The sequence below is a fragment of the Perissodus microlepis genome, chromosome 11, assembly GCF_051167445.1.
Source record: "Perissodus microlepis isolate ML-2025 ecotype Zambia chromosome 11, ASM5116744v1, whole genome shotgun sequence".
Taxonomy (NCBI): domain Eukaryota; kingdom Metazoa; phylum Chordata; class Actinopteri; order Cichliformes; family Cichlidae; genus Perissodus; species Perissodus microlepis.
Genome location: NC_140471.1, coordinates 10155484 through 10172332, shown reverse-complemented (window position 1 = coordinate 10172332; position 16849 = coordinate 10155484). Strand labels below are relative to the sequence as shown.

The window sequence follows — 16849 nt, the reverse complement described above, 5'->3', positions numbered from 1 at the left end:
TTATGCACGTGGAGCATTTGAATTATTCAGCCAGATAAGACAAAACTACCACGACGAAACATGACATCATGTGGAAGTTATTCGTTTTAGAAGGAGAAGCCCGCACCTCAAGGAAAACTAGTGTATGTTCCTCATGCGGTTTCTTTTGCTTCCTTTTTTTTTGACTGTTTAAATCAGTTGTCCACTGACTATTTCATTGATAAGTATTTCCAGGCCTCTAAGGATGGGTGGAGTAATAAAAAAAATCCAAGTCGAAGCCTTGAATCAGGTTTGGATGTTTAAACTTGGATAAGGGCGGCCCCTGGTGGCCAAAATCAGGGATAACATTTCTATATTATTAATTAGAAAATAACTTCTCGTGTTTAGGCACATTTTAATTAGTGCTTTGTGATCCTGCAAAGGTTGGTATTGATCCGACAGCAAGTAAATACAGGATCAGTATTGCCGACACCAATACTTTCAGCCTATAAGTGTACCTTATATAGGGGAGAGCAGATTTATAAGATGAATCATCATCAGTAAAACACTTTTACTTTCCATAAAAACTAGTGAACAAAACAAAGAAATCTTTTAACATTTCATGTTTTTTTTTTTTTAAAAAACTGGGCTTTTTGGACACCTGGGACGTACTTGTGCCGATCCTACCCACTAGTATCAATTCGATAGTAATACCTGCTTTGGTATTGATGCCATTTATTTTCGGATTGATCCACCCACCTAATTTTAATCAGTATGTGTTTATAAGGGCAGCACTGTGATTAACACCGTTGCCTCACAGCAAGAAGTTTTGAATCCACCTTCTGGGTAGGGCCTTTCTGTGTGGAGTCTGCATGTTCTCCGTGGGTTCTCACTGCCATGCCTTCCTCCTACAGTTCACAGACAGTTTGTCGGGTTAGGTTAACTGGTGATTCTGAATTAACCATAAGCGGTGAACCATGTTAACCTTACGACAGATTTCTCTCTCTCTCACACACACACACGCTTACATATTCGAGAAGACACAAAGCCAAAACAAAATTAATATTCTTTATTATATTGCTAAAGCTGTCATAACACAAAAATAACAACATTTTTACCTCCTTAAACAAAATGCATTAAAGCCTGAACTCTACAGGGACAGACTGAGAGGTCAACTCTCTGTGGGGAAGGAAAACAGCTAAAAACTAAACTGGAAAACAGACTTAACTATACTTTAAAACTTTCACAAACTATAAACTTCTTATAGGATATACTGACATTTGGCAAATATAATATTTATATATATTTATGCTAGTAATTTAAATATGGGAGTTACAGGTTAATGATACAAGTTTTAAATGAGTGGACGGAGGTTTGCAAGGCGCAATCTGTTTAGCAAACTCTTAGCATGGTTGTTGTCATTCCACTTTCAGTTCAGTCTCCAGGGGGAAAAAATCATCACTTTAAACAATAATTTACAAAAAAAAGAAAAGGTTTTGTCGTTCCCACTCAGATGAAAATGCGCCGTTTGGACTGAACTGAAGTGGGTGCAGCTCTGCACAAGACCTGGGCTCATAATACTGATGAGACTCAAAACCACACCTGCTTGGCATTTTTCTTACAAAAAACAAAACAAAACAGTGTGCTTTCAAACCATCTTATCTGAATTCATGATGCAAAATACACAGATGTGTGAAATGAGGGACTGACAGTCGTGAACATTTGACTGAAAACTTTAGATGGCACTGATCGAGGGAACAGCTCTGCCACTCTGATATTTTATAGTAAGTATAAAAATAGAGACGAGTTGAGGAGGAAGACATTTAAAGAATGAGAAGTGAAATAAATTAAAATCGTGTGAGATCCTGGACTAACTAAATAATATTTACAATTTCAAACATCCTGTAGTAGCCATGGTCTCACAGTGCTTGAACTGAAATGCAAATCAAATACAGACTGAGTGACACTAACAAGCCTGTTTAGCCTCTGGTCTAAGGACGGGCCTAGTATCTCATCTTATATGATGGTTTTTATGCGATTTCCTTGTCAATAACATAATCACCTTTGTAAAAACAACCAAAAACAACAAAAAAAACTAATTTAAAGTGGCAGTTGTAAAAACGTGGTCTGAAGTCTGAAGGACAGAAACATCATGGCGTTAACAAAAATATCATTTAACTCTGAAATAATGCTTCAGGTTCAATAAAATGCTTAGTTCTCTCACTCTTTTTAAACAGAGACAGTATATACTTTGAGATTTATTACTGCCGCTGTGAGCAATCAACGCCAAGCAGCTCATACTGTGGTCAATAAATGACAAACAAAGGAAAGAGGTCGTATATTAACACGAGAACATCTGACAAGGTTTAATCTGCAACCCATGAACGTGTAGAGATTGCAGATTAAATGAGTCATAAACTAAGGAGAAGCAAACCCAATCCACTTGGAGGCAGTGCGGTATGATGATCCTTATGTCCTGTTAAAAGATGTGGAACTGATTGATTTTGAACGATTGAACGAGCGATGCCGACACTCCCCGGTAACACAGACGTGCAAAATTATTTACAAACCGTGTCAATATGAACCCTTATAAAGAAGAACAGGACACAACTTTAGTCTCTCTTAATGTCACAGCGTCAAACATGTGACACTTTAGTCACACTGTAGCCTCCTACGACTCCGAATGCAACACAGTCATTTCCTTTGCTTTTGTTTTGTTTTCTTTAGGAGTTTCCTGTGCTCATGGCGTCTCTGAGTATCGATGCATACTGCATTTAAGTCTTTGAACTGTGACTGGAAGCTCAGCACCTATGAACAGCCATCAGGGCGTGCCTCCAAATAAGCACTGATGCAGGTCAGGAGTTGCCAAAAATGGAGCCATCAAAGGCCAGCCGCTGAAGCAGTTACTGTAATAGAGCACTTTAATATCGCTCTCTCGAGGGCGTGTCGTACCTGCAGAGGTTATTGCCAAGTCATCAACAGTAAGAATGCTGATCCCACTGCAACAGTACAGTGCACTCCCAAAACACTGAGTCTGTGTACACATAATATACAGTACTTTTTTTTTTCCACTCAGAGGAGACGTAAGTATTGTGTGAATGTGTGAAAATAATGAGTGATCAGTGTGGTGCTACTTATTAACAAAAACATGCTGTGTTTTATGCTGCTCTTTTACATCTGTGGGCCTGGAATTACAGCTTATACAAGGATTAGCACAAATGGCCTCATCCAGAGTGAGTTATTAACCTGGCTTTATATCATTTCTGAGGCAACGTAAGCCCAATAAGACAACTGCTATTGTCTTTTTTTTTGAGTGATTGTAAATGGGGGCTGTAGTAGGAGGTTCTCACAGGTGACGAAAGCCAGCAGATGCAACTGATATTGCAATGTGTTATAAGAAGCCTTTTAAATTTACACATTGCACTTCTTATCTGCAACGTTCCTTTTTCCTAAAGCTTTTGACCTAATTTACAAATGAGGTCACACGTCTCCTGCGACTTTTGCCGAATCACGCGATGCGTGGTGCAGAGCGATCGTTGGTGAAGGTTCTCTTAAGCTTGACCCCCTTGCGGATGGCCATCAGCATGTCTCCTTCTTCTTGCTCTCCTGAATCATCTCCTCCTCCCTCCTGTCTCATCTCACTCTGAAGGTGCTGCTGGCTCACATAGTTGGGTAGATTGGGAGGGTTGGTTGTGGCCTGACCGCTCCAGGACGCCATGGGTAGCGTGCCGGGATCCTCCTCTCCTCCAAATGTTGGAGAACTGGGGGATTCTTCTCTGCCTACCATCTCCTCGCCTCTGTTCCCATTAACAGCTCCTGGCATATCAGGCACCGTGGGGATCTTTACAGGAACGACAGGAGTGCGAATGGGAATTGGGCCTGTACCTGTAACGGAGCCCGAACGGCGTCCAGAAGGTTTCGATGAAGGCGTGCGGCGGATTGTGGCAACTCCAGGGGTCACAATAACTGGACCGTGGCCTGTAGAAATGGGAAGAGAGGCATTTTGGGAACTGATGGTCACTATATTTTATCACCAACATTAAGAAAGTGGCCAAAACAGTTACCTGTAGGCGTAGGGGGATACTGTGCAGTAGGAGTAGATGCATAAGCGCCTGTGTGGATTGGTGTGGAGGGATAAGGCCCCGTGTGGTAGGCCCCCGGGCCAGGATAAGGTACCTGACTGCTGGGTAGCCCCGCTGTGGAGGCTGGGCGTTTGGCCTGGAACATACGTCTGTAGGACTGAGTGATATCACTGTTTCTGGGGATGGTGGAGGACTTATCAAAGTCAGACTGCTGCTGCTCAGACTCTGGGTCTCCAGCCATTGAGAAGTAGTCATAGTCTGATACTGGAACAAAACAAATAAAGAAATAAGCAGTGTATGCACCCAGCCACGTGACGTTTGATATGATGCTAGCAAGTTAAAAAGAAGCAGAGAACTGGTGAGTGTGCTACCTTGTGACGGTATAGTATCCTCAGAGCAGCAGGGTGTGTTGGTCTGTGTGCTGTAGCCACTGGAGCACTGGATAGAGTCTCTACTAGACCTCTGGGTGTCCAGTTCCAGACCTCTGGATAAGGCCAGAGCCAGATCATCCTGGGCCTCGATATCCCCGGCCTGGAGAAAAACAGATGCAATCAACCAACAAAAAGAAAGAAAAAACAAAACAAGAAAAAAAACCAGCATTAACAATCTGAATGTTTGCCTGGAACCAGTCAGGTACAATTCATTAAAGTCATTAGATTCAACCCATTAAAGTCATTAAATGGGGACATTAGTGGTGGGAGGCTATTCATATCATCGAAATTCCAGGACAAAAACATTGGCCTGCAAGTAGTTTAACGTGGGTTCACCTGAAAGTCAAGTATCACAGTTGGCAATACACATGGACTGATCTCCGTTTACAGACTTCATGAGTTAGTAGCAGTAAGATAGAAATGAATCACAGAGGCATTTTTATTTGGCTAGCAAATGACCACAGCTTTTAAGCATTAGGGAGGGATCTAAGCAGAAATCATGTGGTGCTTCTCGGCATAAAAAGCCATGAAAAATTGAGAAGAAGTTAATTGAAGTTAATCAACAATTTATGGAGAGCATTCATGTAAAGTAGACCAGTAAATTTCTCACCAGTTGCTATTATTAACAGTATATTTGTCCAACACAAGAAGAGATAAAAAACAGGCTAAACAGTAAGAAGTGCAAATGAGATTCCTTAATTAGGAAAAACGTGTTACAGAGAGACCAAAAAAACCAAAAGAACATTTGGCTGAAGCCTCACTGGCTAACTAACAGCATGCTTGTTTAATCAGTTAACAAAAAGAGGGAGACAGAGACAAAAAACTGACCCTGACAGCCGCAGGTGTGTTCCTGTTCTTGTCTTGCACTAATGCTGATTGGCTTGGTGTTTGCAATGCAGCTGGAGCTGCGGTCTGGGCAGAGGGCGGGCTATTATCACAGTTCATACTCCCATTACTGTCCACCACAGCTGGACTCTCCTTGTCTTTCTTTCTCCGTAACGTGTTGACCATAGGCTGGTCATAAGGCCCAGGCTTCGCCCAGTCCTGTTAAAAAACGAGATGCAAATGTCAGTGTTTGTTGTTCATACTACATTTTTGGACTCAACTAAAGTAAGTAAACAAAATAAAGAAAACCCAAATAATTCACTGAATGTGTGTTCAAACTGTAGACAAGGAGGATGGAAATATGTCGATCGTCAACTCAGAGGAGATGGACAAACCTTCCAGCTGGGGACTCGTGATGAAGGCATCATGGGGGAACCCAATGTGCAGTAGGGAGGGTAGTCTGGCAGCAAGGCCGATGCAGGACGTGACCATGAACGAGTGGGGCAGGAGGTGGAGGTGGAGGTTGAGGAGGAGGGAGGGAAGAAGGGGAAGGCAGTGTTTGACACTGAGCCCAAACTGCCCCCGTTGCTATGCAGGTAGGGGGAACTGGCTGGGCTGTAGTGGTCGAAACCATTGGACAACTGTTTGTGTGCATGTCGATCAGGAGGAGGGATGAGAACAGAAAGAAGACAAGCAAACAAATGTGTAATGGGATAAATCGTTTAAATGATAAAACAGTGGAAAATAAAAACAAAACATAACTGAGGATAACTCAAGTACAGGAAACACAAAAAATATACTAATCAAATCAACACAGAAGAAAGGAACTGCTCACGAATGCTGAAATGAATGAGAACTGGAGATGCACATACAGAGGACCTTTGCATCACACTGAATCGATGGCATACACACCCGGGTTTAGAGTTTAGTATGAGGAAAGCATGTTGCGTGTGTAACGCTTATAAGATTCATTGTGGATGAGTGTTTATCACCTTGTCAGTAGAGGGCTGAGGTGCAGTAGTATCTGCTAGTGAAGAAGGGGTGCTGCAGTCACTATGCAGCAGCCCTGTCTCTGACATCTCAGAGGGGCTGGAAGTGGGACAAGCCTGGGACAGCGAGGGCAGCGGCAAACAGGCAGTGACACGAGACCAGAAGGAGAGAGGAGCGGTAAAAGGAGGAGGGAGACATCACAGACGGACGTGTAAAAGGAAAGAATCAAAAGATAGACATGTCAGCAGGTAGCGAGATAGAAGCAGTTTGTTAAGAAAGCAGAGGCAACTTTTTCACTGTTCTCAGCAGTTAGTGCAGTGCACAGCCGAATGACTGCAGAAGAGGTGCACTGGGAGTCAAACCAGCATTAAATGTATGGACATCAGCAGTGCGAGGGTGAGTGCTGGAGGCTGGAAACACAAAGTTCCTTGTGATGTGTAAAGTGCGAGCTGTGAGGCCGTTCTCTTTCAAACTGTTTCAGCTACTGTAACTACACCAAGAAAGAGGCAACGAGGAGGCCGATTCCCAGGACTGTACTGTAAATGGGTCAGAGTTAGACTTGCCAAACCACATTCAGTGCATCATAAAAACTTGGAGCCTAACTCTACCAATGTGTTCTGGACAGGGGAACTCTGGTTGCTGGCATGCCAAGACAACATCAACTAGTGCAGCTGCTCTCAGTGCTGATCTCCAACCGCGGAGCCCGCACAGACGATCCCTTAGACTACCTCGCAGACAATTAGATAAAAGTGACAGACTCAGACCTGCTGATAGAGACATGCTCTTAGCGACTGTAAAACATAATGTTGATGCTCTAACATGCAATTTTGCTGTAATTCATTTAATGAAAATACAATACACACCGCAGTCTGTCACAGCGGTTGACTTTTTAATAGCAGGATGGGCCTGACCCGTTTTGCCCTGGGCTAGAATGGAGGCAGACTAATTTCCTTCACATTTATGCTATAATAATAGCAGTGAAATGACTTCACCATGATCACACACACACACACACACACACACACACACACACACACACACACACACACACACACTAACTGCTGCCAGCTAACTGTCTCATCGTCTTGAGAGAGTTGGATCCAAAATTATAGTCAAGTGTGGGTATCTGAGGCCTTTTTCTTACCTTTTTTTCAGCTGGCAGTGGCGAGGACGACTTGGATAATGTGTACTGGTCTTGTGATGAAGAAATGAAGCCCGAGTCGTGGGAGGAGATGCTAGGAAGCCGAGCTGGGGTCTGCTGGGGTAGCGTGGAGCTGCGGTATCGATGGCGAGGGTGATGGTGGTGGAAGAGGTGGTGTGAGGAAGAGGAGGAAGAAGAGGAGGAAGGAGAATGAGAGTGAGAGCCACTGGATCCCCTGGAGTCACTACTGTTAACGCTGTTCAGACTACTGTGAAAGGGGAAGGAGCAAGCGATGAGGGTAAAGAGAATCAAGTGCACCCAAAGGCAGATTGGGTTGAAGGAGGGGGGATGATTGGGTAAGGAGGAGATAAAAGGAGTAGACATAAAGGCAAAGGTTTGGGGGTGGGGGAGTGGAAAAGACATGGTGGGAAACAATTAAAACACCACACCAAGATGCAGCAGGCAGTGAATTAGGCCAATCCCCTCAAAAACAACAACACAAACCAACTCAAGGCGACTGAAATCATAGATGGCAATAATTGCAGGCAGGATTTGTGCAAGCTTTTTGTAAATATTCACAGGAAAAAATCATGAAAAACAAAAACAGCATAAACAGTGGGTCTTAATTACTCTGTGACTTCTAAATTAAAAGATCTGTCCTACTATAAATGCAGCGTGAAGCAAATTATGACAATAAAACAACTATATGCAAATCAAATCTATAACCAGCTCAAGCTGCTAGTGCTGTACTATGATGCACCATCTCATAAAATGTGTATGCATTAACCAAGTCGCCAAAATCTCAGATGAAAATGATATATTTGCAAAAGCCTTAAGAAACAGGAGGAAAAGCAGCAATTTTTGTTTTTGGCCTCAAAGTCTTGCATTGTTACCGTATAGCAGTCAATCATAATCTAACATGTAATTTAAAGTTTTGGTCCAATCATCACACCCACAACCCTGAAATAGATTTTAGCACATTTAAAAGGAAAAAGACGGAAAGCAATACACAACCCAGGCATTAGACTTATTTCCTTTAACCAGAACAGCTCTGGAAAACGAATCATTGGAAGATACACAAAAGCAGTGAGGACAGAGTAAAGAAGACAAGATCTGAACAGCTAAAAATCATTAGCTGCTTCCTTTTGTCAATTCTCCTTCATCTTTCTTAACACTTTTCACCAAATACAGTTATACCAAAACATACCTTTAGCATATCTTCTGCAAAGTATTGCAGATAATTTTGGCCACTAGGTGGCAGACAAAGTTTAAGCAAAGCCAGTAAATCATTTACTCCTACTTTAAAATCTCTTTAAATTGATATCAGCTATCTTCCAAGTAGATTCACAAGCACTGATATGATTAAAATGACAGTTTTGCATATTTTAGTAGATCTTGCAAAGTATATGCGGGACACTGTTATAAAACTGTGGAATTCTAACTTGACGAAACACTGTAATGCAGTTCCATTTCTCTTATCACTTTATGGACACTGGTGGCAAAAATGGCATAATTAAATTTTACTTTAATTTAATTTTAAGTAAAGTGAATTTCAAAAGTTTTTATGGGTGTAGATTCATGTGTGCTTATAAAACTATGCCCCTCTTTCACTTATTTGAGCCTACCTGCACATGCTAGACTTCCTGGACATGGTGGTGCTGGGGGATGAGGGCGGAGTTTGATATGACCAACCATAGTCTGAGCCCTTCAAGTCCAAGATCACCTGAAATGGACAAAATTATTAGCTGTTTTTTTTCAGAGTTGAGAAAAAAAGGTAGTAAACAGAATTTTTTTAAAAAGCACAAATATATGACGCACATAATGAACAAGTACTTTATCTTTTTAATGTTTTTCCTCACCTGTTCACTCGCAGGGGGAAGCTTGTGTGGGTCTGAGGTCAAGGCTTTGAGGTCCTCGGAGATGGTCTGGAGATGGGTAACCTCTCCCAACATAGAAATCTCCTCATCCTACAAGGACAGGACATGTAGACAAGATGATTACGCCTAATCAGGTTACACACCAGTAAAAAGAGTCATTACATTTTAGTGTTTAAAGTAAAAAAAAGTGTGTGGGATGTAAAAAGCACAGAGCCTGTGGAGTTAATGCATTTTTCTGTTGCTTTCTCTGAGTGGTTACCCAAGGCCCATTTCTCTTTCCTCTCCCCCGCTGCACTCACCACTATAGGCCGCAGCATGGCTACAAAACAGCAAAATCTCTGTCTCTCCTCTATAAGAGCCTTCCTCAGGGCCTGCTTCTCCGTCTCTTCCAGCAGAATGTATTTGTCACTGACATCCTGCATGGCGCTGTCCAGCTGTGGCTGGATATCACCACGACCTTGGAGGGGAAGAAAAAAGAAAAACAGGGGAAAAAGAAGAATCTACGTCAGTAGAGGAATATAAAAATGAGATCAGATATGTGATCAAATTGACAGGTCAAGTATGAAAACAATACTTTTTACCTTTGTAATTCCTTCACAGCACAGATATTAAACAGAATAGTTACCCTAGTGTGAGACACATGAATAATCACTACTTCTCTTTGGTGTTAGCTTGGTACTAGCAACTTGTACTGCTCTGCATGTTGTTTATTGAGGTGGACATTGCTGTTGTAAAAGCTACTGTTTGAATTTCTTAACTACTCCACAAAAGAGCCACTCTTGTCCCTGGAGCTTCCCATCTTTTGCTCAGAAGTGGAAAAACAAGTTATCAACCTTAGGCTAAGCTTTCGCACGTCTTGGAAAGCTTCCCATATGTTATGATAAGATAGTCAAAATGGCACTCGCTTCCATCTATCTTTCCACTACCGTTTGTCGAGTCCTATGAATTCCTGGAATGTGTTAAGAGAGAGAGAGAGAGAGAGACACTGTGTGCATCAGCTTTCATAATCACAAGAGTCCGGGGTATTGACACAACCATCTGGTCCTTGTGCTGCGTTTTAATATGCATGTATAAATCCAGGAATGTCTGAGGACTTTTGCAGTCCCAAAGGTTATAGTGTCATTCAGCACTTTCTGTTCTGTGTTTAGAAATTGCATTTAGGTGTATGATTTTAAGAGAGGATACCCTGAAGTCAAATCAAATCCTCCTGAATTCCCTGAGGCAGCAGGAAAGCTGACGACTACCCGACACTGTGCTTCAAAGGCACTTAAATTACACTTACACGCAAACGTATATACACACACGCACAGAGTTTTAACTTTGATAATCAAGCTTAAGCATACACTTGCAAAGTGAACAAGGTCTGTGGTCTCTTTGTCTACTCTTGTGTCTGGGCAAAGATCTTTTGTTGACGTTTCATGTGAGGCCCTTTGTCATGCAAATAGATACCAGAGAAAACACAGAGATGGAGTTACGCAGGTAAATCATCCTCATCTCAAATGTAAAACACACTGTAAGCATGCGCATGTCATCCTGAGGACAAACAAGCTTGTTCCTCGTGGACGTGTCCATGTGTGGTCTATGCATTTTTAACAGGATAAAGCAGCAGGAAGATACATTTTTATAATTAACAGTGACTTGCAGAACACACACAAATACCAGCACATGAACACTACAAATCTAAATATCACGGGGCAGTCTGGGTCTGTAATGACTGTGTACAAAAAACAAGAGACGAGACAAAAGAAGCTTCAATATGAAGGGAATCCAGTTTAGCGGGTGAGTTTGACACTGGACTCTGAGGAATGTGAGCTGTGTGTGTCTTTATGGCAGCTAAAAAGTAAATTGACTGTAAAAGCTGGACTGGAAAGTCCAGATTGAAGTATACATTTTCAGTTTCACATAGATCCAAATGCAACTTCTGAGGCAACCCAGGGTACAATTATAACATGCAAGGGTTTGTGGAGAGCAGGCTATGTGAGCAAACTTTAGAGGGCTAAGACAGACCTCACTCATTAGTCTGGTTTCCATTGCAGGACTGAACTCATTATAGGGAAAATCGTATCCCTCCTTTAAGGCAAAAGATAAGGAGGGATGTAATCAGTGCCGTGTGTCTGTCACTTAGGTATAATATGCAAAAACTACAAAACCAAATTTCATGAATTGTAGTGGAGTGATGGAGCGCAGGCACAGGAAGACCCCCTTACAGTCTGGTATGAATCCAAACAGCTATTTGAAAACAATGTCGAGCTCTCTTAAATAAAAGTTTAAGTTATTATGATGTTTTATGTAAAATCGTGCATCTGTAAGGTTTTAAGTACTGGCAATATTTGAATCTAAAAAATGTAAACTCTAATGGGAAAAATTCCTTTACATGCCATGATCGCAAAAGATGCTCTGAGCGAATGTACGCTCTCTTATTAATACTCATTTATATGCAGTATGTCAGACAAAGTTAAAAAATGCTCTTATCATATTGTATCAATGTTTTCCTTCACTCGGTTTTGGGACTAAGTCCACGCTAGGTCTCAGTTGGCCTCGGCGTAGAAGAATAGCATTTCAACCCCCAAAGCCTGTGGTGTCTCCTCAGCACGCTGAATTCTGGTTTTCTTTACTTTAAGCATTGGCAGACGCTTTTCTCAACAAAACCGATGTGGTTTTGGAAAGACGCTACTGTAAGTTGACGTACTTTGTCTGAAACAGATGGAAAGCCAAATATTTTCTTTGTTGCTGTTCTTTAGTGCTCGTGAGTAGCTCGAGTAGTGCTTCTAATTCTGCTTCTGTTAACGGTTGAGGCTCTTAAAAGGCAGCTGATCCTTTTACTCGCTCGATTACATGAACAGTGTAAAAGTTGCAATGTACTAATTGGTTTATGAGTTTAGCCTCTTTAAAGTCAAGTATGAGGCTTATTTACAATAGCGTGTACTGACTAAACCCCCAAACAGGTACTTGTTAATAACCTGCTTATAATATTAAACCAGAGGCCATATCTGTTACTTAACAACATCAGAGACTTAATAAAGATACTACAATTGACATAAATGACCTAAAGACTCACACACAGGGACTCAAGTGTATGAACAAAACTCTGGAGCATACGGCCATGAAATGACAGTTGTGGTAAGAAGAGGTGGTGTTAGTGTTGGTTACACATTGGGTTTGTCTGCATTCCTAGTCTCTGAGCAGCTATGTGGATGACAAGGTTTTGATAGCTACCTTCTATTTCCCTTCAACTGCAGAAAACCACCAAGGTATAATAAAGATCTGTGGTCACTGACCGCACATTACAATCTACTTCACCACCATTTTTAATGTTCAATCAGACAATTGGTGCTGTAAGAGAAAAGGAGGCATGGTCAAATAATGTGACTGTACAGAATTCATAGGATATATGAACAAATAGCAATTGTAGCATTAGGTACACTGGTTATGTTTAAGTGCTTATTAATGCAAAAATCTATTCAGCCAATCACATGGCAGCAACTCAATGCGTTTAAGCATGAGGACATGGTTAAGATGACTTGCTGAAGTTCAAACGGAGCATCAGATTGGAGAAGAAAGGTGATTTAAGTGACTCTGACATGACATGATTGTTGGTGCCTGAAAGGCTGGTCTAGGTATTTCAGAAACAGAATTTGGGGTAAATAATATAAGCATGGATCCATCTTGCCTAATATCAGCGGTTTAGACTGGTGGTGGTATAATGGTGTGGCACACTTTGGGCCTTTTTGTACAAACTGAGCATGAAACTGACTGTTCTTGCCGACCATGTCGATCCCTTTATGACCACAGTGTACCCATCTCCTGATGGCTGCTTCCAGCAGGATAACACACCATGCCACAAAGCTCAAATGATCTCAAACGGATTTCTTGAACATGACAACGAGTTCACAGTACTCAAACAGCACAGTCACCAGATCTAAATCTAATAGAGCACCTTAGGATTGTGGTGAAATGGGATGTTCTCATCATGGATGTGCAACTAACAAATGTGTGTGATGTTATCAAGTATGAATGCCATGAGGAATCAGAGGAATTGGCCAGTGTTCCTTTTGTTAGCAAGGCTAGGTTGTGCAAATGACTGCAGAGAGCTTTTTTAGGTTAAAAGTAAACCTAAATCATCCTAAAGATTCAAGAATTCAGCTTTTTTCTTTTCAGTTGTTTTGAGCTGTTTGAATCAGGTGGTTGAAGTAGCCCCCATTCGATTCACATGTAGATACATGTGCACACCCAAATGAGATTAACTGCTTCAGCTTTCACGAGGGCAATGATTACATTAGGTTGCAGTCACAGGCTGTTTCTTAGAACGGCCAGGGTCTCAGGTCAGAAAAACACCCTCACAAGACACATATCAAACATCAGATATCGACTGACCAACACAAGCAGACAGATGGTGTCTTACATCTGATAGCAAATGGAGCAGTCTTCTTTCAGTGTAGCATATTAGAATCTACTAACCTACTGCTTTGCATTTTATTTAAAGATCTGTTTGTGCTGCTATCAGTCAGGTTTAAAGAAGCAAAGCTAGTTACGATTGTCTTTGCTCACATCAGTGTGGAAGTCTCCAAAATGCCTAAATAGAAGATGTCTATATACAAATAGCAATCAATCTGGAATTAGTATGAAATATTAAAAGTTGGTTAGATTCATTTCTTTCTTTCAAACAAGAGCTGTTTATAAAAAACATCACTTCGGCTGTTTCTGTAGTTATGCTATGACAAACAACAAGTTAAACCGCCTATAAATGTGGTTAAAGTTAAGGTGATTATCAACACAGGCCCTCAAATCAGGAACTACAGACCATGAATATATAAACAAATAAAGAGAAGGTAAATGAAGCATCTACATGAAGTGGGAATCCTGGTTTCTCCACCCCTGAGGAAAAAACAACAACAACATGCCAATATGTTGTGGCAACCATCGAGTGTAAACAAGAGTTGCCTCACCTGTAGAAAAAAAAATGAGCATGCAAATAACTGGAAGCATTTACACACATTAAAATTTGCATACAAAGATCCATGGTACCTATTTCACAAGACAACCAAGATGCTCGGTTAAGCACAATGGCGTGAGCAACAGTGTGGACAGTGTGTCTATTCTATAAGCTGACTTACCGAAATTATCAGCTGCAGTGCAGCGTAAGGTGAGGGATGGTATCAGAACCACATGGGGACAAGGAAAGGAAAAAGATCCAAGTCAAGTGAAGGAGCGCCAGCGCTAAACACTAATCATCACATGATTTTGGAGCATTGTGTGTGCGAATGGACCCTGTAGCATTTTAGGAATATGAGAAAAAACTAAAACAGTACTTCAATGTGCTTCAATATGTTGTTTCCTCTCAGAAATAGATTACATATACAGTAAGTTTTTATGTATATTTGAGTGAGGAATTATTGACTGGCCATGTCTTTGTTTCTTATGTTTAAGCGAACTTAAAGTCCTTTTAAAACATTATTTTGCTGGATATGTTTCACAGATTCAAATGTATATTCCTGAGTTAAATCTAGTGCTGAGCTGAGACTTTTTTTTTGGCTTAAGTGGTTTGTACGAGTTATCCACTGATTTAAAAACGAACCCGCAATATCCCTGAAGATACTGAAGGGATATCGGACTAACTCCTTTTTTGTGTATCGAATTTTTTTTCTAGGTAGGTGAATGTGTCTGTAGAACCTGAGCCAGGAAAACGGCAGAGGGAAACAAGCCCTACCCTCCGAGGGAGTGTTTACCAAGTAAGGTAATGTTTAGCCTCAGTGGAGCTGCACAACTAAATCAGTGGGGACAAACGTCTACACACATCGCTGGTGTCTAATGAAAAACTCACATATATAGTTTGAGCATTTTCCTATTACAAGAAGATTCGTCAGCTTAAGACACTTAAAAGTTTGTCTTACATTTAAAATAATCAGGTTTTTAATTTAGTCCTGAATGTAAATTTACAGTAGATGGTTCTCTTAAATATTGTAAATATTGTAGCAGAGCCAAATATGTCTTGTCTGTTTTTCCTTCTACCCTCATGTGTCTTTATTTTTAATTGTTTTTTTTTAGCGTGAATTAGTTTATGTTGTGTCATGTGTAATCCATTTACTGTTACCAGCATTTAGCAGGTAAAATTATTGCAAAAGTTAATTAAAAAGTACCTTTTTTTGCTTTCTTTTGAAGTTTCAGCGTGTCCGATGACTTCTTCTTAATTTCCTGCCGAGCTCTTTTGTACTCTGGTTCACATGGACAAGATTAATAAGGTCAACTAACAGTTTTAAAGTACAGTTTTCCACAAACGTATTATGTGAGATGGGAAGAAAAAAATAGAAAAAAATGACAAAATAATTATGTATTTAAAGCTTTGGTAACATCTAATACAGTATGGATAGAGCTAACAGATTACCAATACTGCTTTTCCCACAATGATTGGAAGTTTTTTTTGTTCATCCCACCTTTTGCATGGTCCTTGTCCAAAGTGTTGACTCCTCTTTTCCACTCCTCCATCTGTTCTTGTAGAGGGTTGATCAGACCCTCAAGGAAGCCCCTGTAAAAACAGCACATACCTCACCCCTGATCTAAGGTCAACCTGATCAGTTAACCACATTTCACCATATACAGCAAGTATTTGGACAGGGACCTTTTTAGTCTTCAGGGTGTGTGCTTCAGCAGATTCAATTTGAAACTGAATTGTACAGAGTTTGAGATTTAACTGGAGTAGTTTTAGATTAATATAGAAATAATTGTGTGAAAGATACAGCAATTTGAACACATAGCACAAGGTTATACCTGCCCTCCAATTAAAACTTCAGACAGACTGTCAGACTTAAAACTCATTTGTTTAGTTTTCCTTTCTGTTTATATGGTATATGATTTTGTGTCAATCATTGACAGGCAGAGAGAGAAAAACACTGTGAAAAAAGTACAGTTATATCTGTCAATCATTACAGACATATCTGTGAGTGTGAGAGGTGGACAGCTGCAGTCTTAGTGCATGCAACTAAAATTAGACTATTCCCACTTGCAGACATTTCTACAAAGTCCCTGTGTGTGTGAGTGAGTTTGTGTGTGTGTGTGCATGCATTTGGGGGGTTGGTGACCCCAGCCCCCTTGTGTACAACTACCACTATGGAGCTCCAAGTGGAATCTCCACTGAAATGCCAGCTGAAATTAGAGAGCCCCTTGTCTGTGTAGTGTGTGTGTGTGTGTGTGTGTGTGTGTGTGTGTGTGTGTGTGTGTGTGTGTGTGTGTGTGTGTGTGTGTGTGTGTGTGTAGGTACAGAAGAGAGACCTGGTGTGTACGTCTTTACAGAGACATTATAGATGCACATACTGCCAGACGAATAGTCTCTTTCCCAGCATTCCCCGACACGGCAATTTCACCCACACACACATGAAATGTCAAAACATGGCGGGCACGGTGTGGAAACAACTGAATTACAAACAGTTTTATTAGAGCTGCACAGGATGGAGGGCAGCGTGGGTCATTAACTGTGAGTTAATAATATAAGAACTAGTGCAAGAGGAAAAAACTGAAAAAACAATCTACCTTTGCAAGTTTTGAATCTAA

The 16849-nt window shown here is 41.0% G+C and overlaps 1 protein-coding gene across 15 annotated transcripts in view; it reads right to left on the bottom strand.

The window, feature by feature from the left end:
- Positions 1-1012: 1012 nt before the first annotated feature.
- The window catches only part of LOC146377279 (protein MTSS 1-like), a 48419-nt gene continuing 32582 nt past the window's right edge, over positions 1013-16849 (bottom strand). For 6 of the 15 annotated variants that reach the window (XM_084943982.1, XM_084943993.1, XM_084943991.1 and 3 more), the window contains 12 exons: positions 15736-15827; positions 15442-15516; positions 14419-14430; positions 9604-9761; positions 9287-9394; positions 9053-9150; positions 7431-7695; positions 5692-5937; positions 5300-5515; positions 4412-4571; positions 4023-4304; positions 1013-3936 (listed from right to left, as the gene is read on the bottom strand). In XM_084943982.1, the coding sequence (XP_084800108.1) occupies positions 3467-3936; positions 4023-4304; positions 4412-4571; positions 5300-5515; positions 5692-5937; positions 7431-7695; positions 9053-9150; positions 9287-9394; positions 9604-9761; positions 14419-14430; positions 15442-15516; positions 15736-15827 (2182 nt within the window). In that variant the 3' untranslated portion in view covers positions 1013-3466. Of the gene's footprint in view, positions 3937-4022; positions 4305-4411; positions 4572-5299; positions 5516-5691; positions 5938-6288; positions 6403-7430; positions 7696-9052; positions 9151-9286; positions 9395-9603; positions 9762-14418; positions 14431-15441; positions 15517-15735; positions 15828-16849 lie in introns of all 15 variants that reach the window. The other 9 variants (XM_084943988.1, XM_084943985.1, XM_084943983.1 and 6 more) reach the window with 7 other exon arrangements.